Source organism: Myotis brandtii, unplaced genomic scaffold (assembly GCF_000412655.1).
Source record: "Myotis brandtii unplaced genomic scaffold, ASM41265v1 scaffold154, whole genome shotgun sequence".
NCBI classification, from domain to species: domain Eukaryota; kingdom Metazoa; phylum Chordata; class Mammalia; order Chiroptera; family Vespertilionidae; genus Myotis; species Myotis brandtii.
In genome coordinates this window covers 7,296,166-7,306,008 of record NW_005355584.1, presented here as the reverse complement: position 1 = coordinate 7,306,008, position 9,843 = coordinate 7,296,166, and the positions used below count along the sequence as shown (strand labels likewise).

General features: G+C 41.5%; 1 protein-coding gene across 1 annotated transcript in view; it reads right to left on the bottom strand.

Annotated features, from left to right (window-relative positions):
• ZNF236 (zinc finger protein 236) overlaps positions 1-9,843 on the bottom strand; it is a 78,153-nt gene that overhangs the window by 63,305 nt on the left and 5,005 nt on the right. The window contains exons 2-4 of the mRNA XM_014535907.1: positions 5,751-5,891; positions 5,149-5,291; positions 3,806-3,970 (exon numbers count right to left, since the gene is read on the bottom strand). Coding sequence (XP_014391393.1) covers positions 3,806-3,970; positions 5,149-5,291; positions 5,751-5,891 — 449 coding nt within the window. The remainder of the gene's footprint in view (positions 1-3,805; positions 3,971-5,148; positions 5,292-5,750; positions 5,892-9,843) is intronic.

Sequence of the window (9,843 nt, the reverse complement as noted above, 5' to 3'; positions counted from 1 at the left end):
GGGACCCAAGTTCCCCAAGCCACTCCACTCTCCGCCGGCTCTCCCGCTCTGCTCTCCGCCCAGTGGCTTGGGGGGAGCAACTGAGGGAGCCACGTCCCCCCAAGCCACTGGCTCTCCCACTCTGCTCTCCGCCCGGCGCCTGTGTATGCAATTCAACCCACCATCTTTGTTGGGTTAATTTGCATACTCACTCCTGATTGGCTGGTGGGTATCGTGGAAGTACGGTCAATATACATATTTCTCTTTTATTATATGGGATAATTTAAGGAACTAACAAATTATTAGATTGTCAGTATCTTCTTGAAAATAAAATTCTTTCTAAGAAACAATCAAAAAGAAAAAAATACCTAACATAATTTGCTGCATCTCTTTTTTAAAAATCACCTCTGAGCTCCTGAATTTTTATGGCACCACAAAAGGGTCAGGAGAGAAGAAATTACTCAAACTATTCATTTTCCACCAACAACTCCAAGTCTCCAGTCTTAGTTGTGAAATAAAACTGGACTCTTTATCCTCCTTTTCCCACCCTTACTCTTATTGCTCTGGCTCAGATCCGTGTGCTTTTTACTTACTATCTTACCTAATGATCAGATTAGTATATTTCAAGAGCTATCAGCATGACTATACTCAGAGATTTGTCAGAATTTTCTGAGTAAAAACTCTGCTTTGTGAGCAATTTGCGAACACAAGGTGAAGTATAGCCGGAGCCACAACCAAAACAGGCCACACAACAGAAGTTCCATCACTAATTCCCGCCTTACTCCCAGGATGTGCCTGGGGACATCTTTGGGGAGAGGCGGTTGTGCCTCAGGGGCAGCTAACAGACTTCCACCTTATCAGTCAGAATTAATGCCAAGTCCTCTAGGCTGGAAGCAGAAGCTAGGTTCTACCCTAGACACAGACTGTTCTAGGGTAATTTCAATGAGTGCTAAGTGGCAAGCTGACTTCATGGAGAAAATGCATGCACTCTAATCAGATCCCATCAACATATAACTGAAAGACCTCCAAATGATATTAGTAAAATCTTAAACATTTAAGAATAAATTAAATAATGCACTGAATCCATATGAACAAAACATTACTGAGTGATGTTTTGATGATAAAGATTCAATTTCGCAAACATGTTCAATTCTCTCCTAAAACATTCTAAAAATTTTATGCAGCCAAAATAAAAATTCATGTTTAAGTAGGCAAAATTCTAACGTTCACATGAATAATAAACCAGAAAAGTAAAATAAGAAGTACACAAACATTTGCTTATCATTCCAAAGAGAAACAAGACAAACCAGAAAATCAAGGTAGTCCCCTCCCCAGGCAAGGCCCAGCAGAGGGGACAGAAGGGACAGACTGCTCTTTGTATCTTTTGGTTTTCTAAGAGGAGGTTAAAGATCAAATACCCATCACCTAATTCCCCAGCTCAGTTCTTGCTCTGCTTTGGGCTGTCTTTGTGGTCAGACTAACCGAACCCTAATGGAGGGTAGTTCATTAAGGGCTGTGGCTCGAAAGAACGGGTCAGGGTGGCCCTGAAATAGAAAGCAAGCTGAGCCAGAACCGGTTTGGCTCAGTGGATAGAGCGTCGGCCTGCAGACTCAAGGGTCCCAGGTTCGATTCCGGTCAAGGGCATGTACCTTGGTTGCGGGCACATCCCCAGTGGGGGGCGTGCAGGAGGCGGCTGATCCATGTTTCTCTCTCATCGATGTTTCTAACTCTCTATCCCTCTCCCTTCCTCTCTGTAGAAAATCAATAAAACATATCTTTAAAAAAAAAAAAAAAAAAAAAAAAAAAGAAAGCAAGCTGAATCAAATGACCCCGAGTCCCCTTCCACCCTGCATGCCTTTAGTAGGGTGAGCCACCCAACTGTGAAGCTGCTGCAGACAGAACACAGGACTGTGCTGCCATGTGGGAGCCACGTCCTTGCTGCGCTCAAGGACACACACGGGAACTGGGGAGGCTCACAGAAGCTGGGGTGGTGGCTGGACTTGGATCAGTGCGAACTCATGGTCTCTGGAATGGGGTTTGCACTGCACTGTGTGTACACCTGCTCTAAAAGACGTGGTGAGACTTAAAAAAATAAAAACTGTAGACGTGTTAAGTATTTCTAAGCAAGTCACAAGAACCAGCATCTGTAAATGAACAGATTAAAACTTTAAGAATTTGACAATTTAAAAGTTTACACCAGGGGGAAAAAGTCAGAAACCGAGAAAAGACAAAAAAACAAACTTCCTAGGTATATAAACAGCTGACACATAGCTACAATATACGCATAATCCCACCCATTCCCCCAAAATAAGAAAATTAAAAGACAGAAAAAAATACTAATGGCTAATAAACATGGAAAGGTGCTAAACTTTACTCATAATTAAGGAAATACAAATTAAAACAACAGAAGCATACCATCTTAAACTACCAGATTGGAAAAGACAAGTTTTATAACACAGATATTGAAAATGCTATGAAGGGGCATTTTCATACACTATTGGCTGGAGTATAAATTGATAGAACTTCCTTGGAGACAATTTGGCAAGATCTATCCAATTCTGAATTTACATTTGCTCTGACTGAGCAATTCCATTTCTAGGAACAGGATCACTCTATGTGTGTTGGGAGGGAGAGGAAGGCTATGCACTAAAGGGCCTTCTGGAGTGTCTCTGGTCACTAGATGCCTGCAGCACCGCACCCCTTCCCTGTAGCAGTGACAACCACAATGTCCTCTGGGTACAAAGTTGCCTGCCTTGGGAGCATCTGCTCGTGTGGCTCTGTTTATACCAGGTCCACCACAGTGGCAAACAACCTACAGGTCTATCCACAGTGACTGTGTCCACAATGTCACACTATGTGGCTGTTAATCTATGACGAGCAGGGTTTGTGTAACATCACCTATGACAGTTGACTGAAGAAAAAAGGCACAGAGTAACAGGGTTGCATGGGAGGGAGTGTAGAGGAGCCTGGGCATGCGCAGAGTGCCCTGTGAGGACTGGCATCTCTGGTGATGTAGACTCAACTGTCCCCAAATTACACATGCATTACTCATACAATAAGATTTAAAAGATAAATAAATGATTTTATATTAAAAATTAAGGACATATAAAAATTACACAAACCTACACAGAAAGTAGGAACTCACTTTTAGGATGGAAATTTTATGTATGTAATTTAAATACTATATTTGTTTTTCTGTCTCAGGAGTAAAAATATAACAAATAGTTATCTGTAATTAACCATGGGTGATAAAATTACAGGTGACTTTCACATGCTCCTCCTTACTTTTTTGCATTTTCCTAATTTTCTACAATAATGAGGGTGGGGGTAATATTTTTAAAGCAACAGCCATTTATACTTGAAATGAGGCCCCACTCCCAGCAACAACAACACAACCCAGCCATCCCATAAGTTCTGGATTGCTCACTCGGTGCGTAACTGTTGTGTGTTATCACAAATGCTTTCTATTCTCCCAAATGTACACAGGTCAGGGGATCCAGGAGCCATCTTCACAGGCAGAAAATTTACTTTTGGCCACTACAGATTTCTACTAATTTCTGTTTAAAAAAGTAAAGGGGGGGGGGCGCTTTTCTAGCCAATGCAGTCATATTTTGATTCTCCAAATACACATTAAATGTCTCTACCCCAACTGATATGGCAGAAAATAAAAGGTTTCATCAGTAAACTGGAGATCAGCCACAGCAAATTTAACATTCACTCCCTGAAATCTACGTGAAAGGCTTTGTAAGTAGTTTATACCTAAGGTCCCCCCACAGATTAGAGGCCTTTTAAGAATCAGGTAACAAAGGGCAGGCCGAACTATTACCTCCTCCTTCTCATGCAGCATGATGTGCGCTTTGAGGCTGGCCACTCTGGAGAATTTCTTGTTGCACACGGGACAGGTCGGGTCCTCCCCATTGTGGGTACATCTGTGCAGCGTCAGGTTGAATTCAACATTGAATGTCTGGGGGCACTGGTCACAGCGATGTGGCTGTTGGGAGAGAACAATCAAGAAGCCTCTGAAATACAATCTTTTCACAGTAAACAACACTCAAATATTAACAAGTACCATGATCTACAATCTTTCCAAGAAACTTCCAAATCAATAAATCCCACACCAACCATAAAGTTCCTTAGGGAATGTCTCAGGGGTAGTAAGGACCACACCCATCCAGGCAGGAGGGTTCTGGTAGGAGTGCTGCACCTCGGTGTGCCAGGGTATGGGATCTCTGATGATAAAATGAAGGGGCTCCACACTGGCACAATTTTCCCTCCTTTTCCAAGCAACTCCACTGCTGTCAACAGAATCACTTCAAGTAAAATAAGAATCATAAGAATTTTACTAGATTTTAACAGAGTTGCTTATCTCAGTCTAAAATGTTCCCCAAAAGGAAGGTATTCTGCCACTTACATGCAAAAAGAAAAAGTAACCACTGGCATTAATTTCCCTCTGAAATATCAAGGCTCTAATAAGGACTGAGTCAGTATTTTCAGATTTTCCCCATGAGTGGAATAACGCCCGTGGGCACTGGTATCAGCATTATGTTATCACTAATGGGGACTGTACAGCAAAGCTGGTCACGCCCTGGCTCCAGAGAAGAGAGCTGGTATGCTCTGGTCTTACAAGGCTGACTAGCTCACGTTCTCCGACCTAAAGGAAAGTCGCAACCACTTTTTCATTGCAGTTTTAACTGTCACTTTCCGTCTATCAGGCAAACCATCCCATTAAGATACTAACACGCTCATCACAGGCCCCGGAAAGAAAGGACACAAATCTCTATGTAAGAGAGCATGCTCCCTGCTGAAGTTCGATCTAACATAACTGAACACCATTTTACAATGAAGACACTTAAGGGTAACTGCCCTGCCAGAGAAAAACACATCAGCATGTACCAATTCTGTGTTCAGAGAGGAAACTGAAACTACTAGAGAAAGCCATATTTTAAGAACTTTCACACACAGACTCGCTAGACAATCTCTCACTTTCCCTCGTGATCTCATGATGGCTAGGAATACAACTACAGCTAAAAATATGTACTTATATAATATACAATGCTCCACAATTTAGGAATCTAAATTATACAAAATAATTTCAATTCACAGGTGGATGTTTACAACACCTCCAGTTTCAACGCTCACATTTCTGATGCCCCTTTTAAAAATACTTACCTTGTCATTTCGCTCGTGATCCCTCATGTGGCGTTGAAACTGGGACTCTTTTGGAAAAGACAGTAGACAGATTTCACATTTATGGAAATTTGGAACTTGATAGGCATAATTAGTGTTCTCCGCATTCAATGTTAAAACTCCATCTATAAAATTGCATAAGTACAGACAATAAATACCAGTTGTTATTCTCATCACATATGTAAAATTATTTGGTTATTGTTTAGAAATAAAATTATGTCAAAACTTTATGAGAATTTTAGATGACATTAATGGCATCTTGAATTTTTTAAATGGACATGCTTTTAGGTTACACATGAGAAATGTTGAGAGGACTGAGCTGCAGAATCCTAAATTCTTCTCAGTAGGACTTTGGGAAACCTAAAACTCAACTCCGGAGACATGATACCCACCCGCAAACACACACCAAAGCCATAGTGTCGTACCCTTGCCTGCTGCTTCCAATTTTTTCTAAGTCACTACAGATCCTGGGGGCATTTCACGTCTAAGCCACCCTGAGAGGTTATCAGGAACACAGGTTCCTAAATCATTCAGCAAACAAACTCCAGTCAAAATATAAATGCTACTTCATTAATTCAATCTACCTCTGAAAACTGCAGAGAAGCAAGAATAAGTCAGCAAGAGCAGAAACTGTTTCCTCAGATAGTTTTGGTGTCGGAAGATAAAGGGCTGCAAAGCTTTGGACAATCCGCAATGTGCTTCTCTAAATCCAGTTGAGTAAACAGCTGTAAATTTAAAGGTATTTTCAAATAAGAAAAACTATGGCCTGGCCAGTGTGATTCAGTGGTTGAGCATTGACCTATGAACCAGGAGGGCATGGCTGATTCCCAGTCAGGGCGCAGGAGGCAGCCAATCAATGATTTTCTCTTATGTTTCAATCTTTCTCTCCCTCTCCCTTCTTCTATGAAATCAATAAAAATATTTTTTAAAGAAAAACTATGGAATACTCATTGACATTTGTCAATGATGTCATAAAATAAAGATGTCCTAAATCTCTCCAATTCTTTAAAATAAGTAGACTCCAAGTCTTATAATTTGAGCATCAATATATAATGCATACTGTCCGACTGGTGTGGCTCAGTGGTTGAGCATGATCTATGAACCAGGAGGTCACGGTTTGATTCCTGGTAGGGCACATGCCCAGGTTGCAGGCTTGATCTCCAATAAGGGGCATGCAGGAGGCAGCTGATCAATGATTCTCTCTAATATATAGCAAATAGGTCACATAGCAAATCTGAATATTATAATTTAGAAATGTGGAAGTACGGTAGGGGTTAAAGACTCAAGTAAGCTCCAGAAAGCCTTGTATTTCTCAAACACCCCTGTGCTGACAGGCATTCCACACCTCTTTAGAGCAAACAGCCTGCAGTTCCAACTCTGGCCAGCAGTCCTTGAGCCTGCTGGAGTATCTTCATTAGAGCAGGAGTTGAAATCCCCAGGACAGGAGGTAGGGCAGGGACTGGAGAGAGCTGGCAACAGTTTCAAAAATTCTTCTGGAGGAATGGCCAATAAAACAAACTCCAGTTCCCAGAAATATTAATGTAATTTAAAAAACTGCAACTTCATTCATGGAAATGAATGAAGGAAAAAATATACCTAATTTTTATTCTCTTTGTTCTTAACTATATCTACATTCTATTCTAAAACCTGCTTTCAAAATTCCTGCACTAAATTAATAATGAAATGTTTTTTGACTCCCAAGGTGGAGTGACCTGGGAGCCTTGCAAGCAATGATGCTGGGTCCGGCCTCACAGGCTGGGATGTAATCGACCCAGCGAGGTTCCCAGGTGATTCCTAATGTACTGCCAAAGGTGAAAGCCACCAACCACTGAGGCCTTTTGGTGACATTTCAAGTCAAGTTCTACTAGTAGGCTGAAGAGTGGTCTGAAAAACACAGCTAATTCCTTCAGCGCAAATCTTATCTAAATAGAGAGACAGTGTAAAGACTCTGATACAGGATAACCTAGTAAAAAACTGCTGAACTGACTCTATGTGTTGAAGAATTATGGTTCAGTGTGGTTTTCCCAGACTAGTTTGTGTCACAGACTATGATCTGAAATCCACATTAACTTGCTTCTGGCTCTGGATCATGAAAGCTTTACATTTTAAGTATTATATAATCACACTTTCCTCAAAATTCTCAAAGCTCTAAGTTTCTGCCTATCTTACAAGTTCAATTACTGAGAGTGAAGGGTGCTCCTTTTTGAAGAAATATTTTCATCCTTGGATATCTGATATGGCTAGTAAGTTATTATTTTTAAGCAGAATCCGTCTCCCCTGAATTGTTCCTCTCCTTTTGCTGCTGAAACAAGTAAGTTACCTTAAAACCAGAGGCTCCACATCTGCTGCTGCCTCATAAAAAGTTCAAGTTCCGCCCCTTTCAGCCTCTCCCAGTGGTCTCCTCTCCTTCAAGGGAAAGGTGCAGTCCCTGAATTCAACCAAGACCTGCCATGATCTGACCTGGCAACCTGGGCAACAAAGCTTGTTACCTGCCTAGTTCATGATCTACCTGTTTCACTTCTCTTGACATGAAGTAGGACAAACATCCCTCCACCAGAAAACAGAAACTGAGCAGGCAGCCAACTAAAGGTGCAAGCTAGGAAGGAAACTTTCACAGCATTCTACTGGAAAAAACAGATGAAGCCATACAAGACCCTAAATGTGGTTTCCATCAAGGTCACGTTACTCCATATGAAAACTAAAATAGGATTAAAAATGGTGGCAAAGTAAGTGGATGCTGCACGGACATGCTCCCAGGAACAAACTGATATTACAACTAAAATACAGAAAAACTGAATAATCAACGGAAAACTCGCAGGAGAGAACCCTGATACCCAAGGACCAAGGTAGAGACCACATAGAGACTGGTAAAGGAGCAGAGGTGCAAAAGGGCTGGCTGGGTGCTCACAGACAGCAACTGAAGTCCCAGAGAGATATCTCAGCTGTGAGTGGTTGCCACTGAGAACTCTAGGATCTAATCCCCAAGCTGAGACCCCAGCAGAGAGCACCAAAACTGAGGAGGGTACCCACATAACGTCTGGCTGTGAAAAGCAGCAGGGTGCTATTTGCCAGGGAGTAACAGCTGAAAATTCAGGCACCCTCTTAAAGGGCCAACACACAAAATTACCTGTGGAGCTACCCACCTTGTGCTCCAGCAGTGGAAGGGTGAAGTGAACTGGAGCTGTAAGAGCAGAAGCCAGGACTGGGGACTTGGGGGATAGAGCTCAGAAGGCAGACACCCCAAGTTTCCTGGGCTGAGTCATTCCCTCACACAGCAGAGGACATCTTTCCCACTTAGACATTTACTTCCCCTACACCAGTGGTTCTCAACCTTGGCTGCACATGAGAATCACCTGGGAATCTTTTTAAAATCCTGATATCTGGGCCTCATCCTCTGGAAATTCTGTTTATTTGTTACTAATGTTGTGGCCCCACCCCATAACAAAGAAACAGAAAATCCGGAGGATAAGGCCCAGAAATCAGGATTTTAAAAAGATTCCCAGGTGATTCTAATGTGCAGCCAAGGTTGAGAACCACTGCCCTACACCCTACTGGAAAACACCTTGCCTTGAGGCCACTTAAGAGATTAAAAATAACAATTAGCCTCCAGGCAGAAGAAACTGCCCCACCCTGTTCCAAAAAAAAAAACTCTCATCACACCTGAGGATGATTGCCTGGGGGGCAATTCAAGTTGGAATCCTATCAGTCAATAAGCAGAGGTGGTCTCTGGAGGCTTTCAGTCTATGCCTAATCTAATTAGTCAGAAACAGCATTTAACACTGTCTTGCACTAGAGATTGAGAGGTATAGAGCAGTGGTCGGCAAACTCATTAGTCAACAGAGCCAAATATCAACAGTACAACGATTGAAATTTCTTTTGAGAGCCAAATTTTTTAAACTTAAACTATATAGGTAGGTACATTGTTATTAACTTAATTAGGGTACTCCTAAGGCTTAGGAAGAGCCACACTCAAGGGGCCAAAGAACCGCATGTGGCTCTTGAGCCGACCATTGGTATAGAGGATCTACCTAATACATAGTCACAAATCCAAACAGAAAGCCAAAATGAGGAGACAAAGAACCCCCAAATGAAAGAACTAGAGAATTCTCAGAAGCAGAGATAAATGAAGCAGAGATAAGAAATTTATCTGAAACAGAGTTCAGAGTAATGATGTTAAAAATGTTCAATAGTATGAAAAAAGATATAGTAACTATGAAAAAAGAACAGTCTGAGATAACAAATGACATAACACAAATAAAGAACACATTGGAAGGAATACACAACAGATTAGGTGAAGCTGAGGATCAAATTAGTGAATTAGAAGACAGAGTTGAAAATATCACTCAGAGAACCAAAAAGAAAAAAAAACAATTAAAAAACAGGAGGACAACTTAAGGGAGGGATAATGAAAGGTAACAATATTAGAATAGTAGGTGTGCCAGAAGAGGCAGAAAGGGAGAAAGACATAGAGAAGGTGTTTGAGGAAATAATGGCAGAGAACTTCCCTAACATGGTAAAGGAAAAAGTCACACAAGTTCAGGAGGCACAGAGAAACTCAAATAAGAACCCAAACAGGCCCATGCCTAGACACATCATAATTAAAATGCCAAAAATTAAAGACAAAGAGAGAATCTTAAAGGCAGCAAGAGAAAAGAAAACTGTTACTTAAAAAGGAGT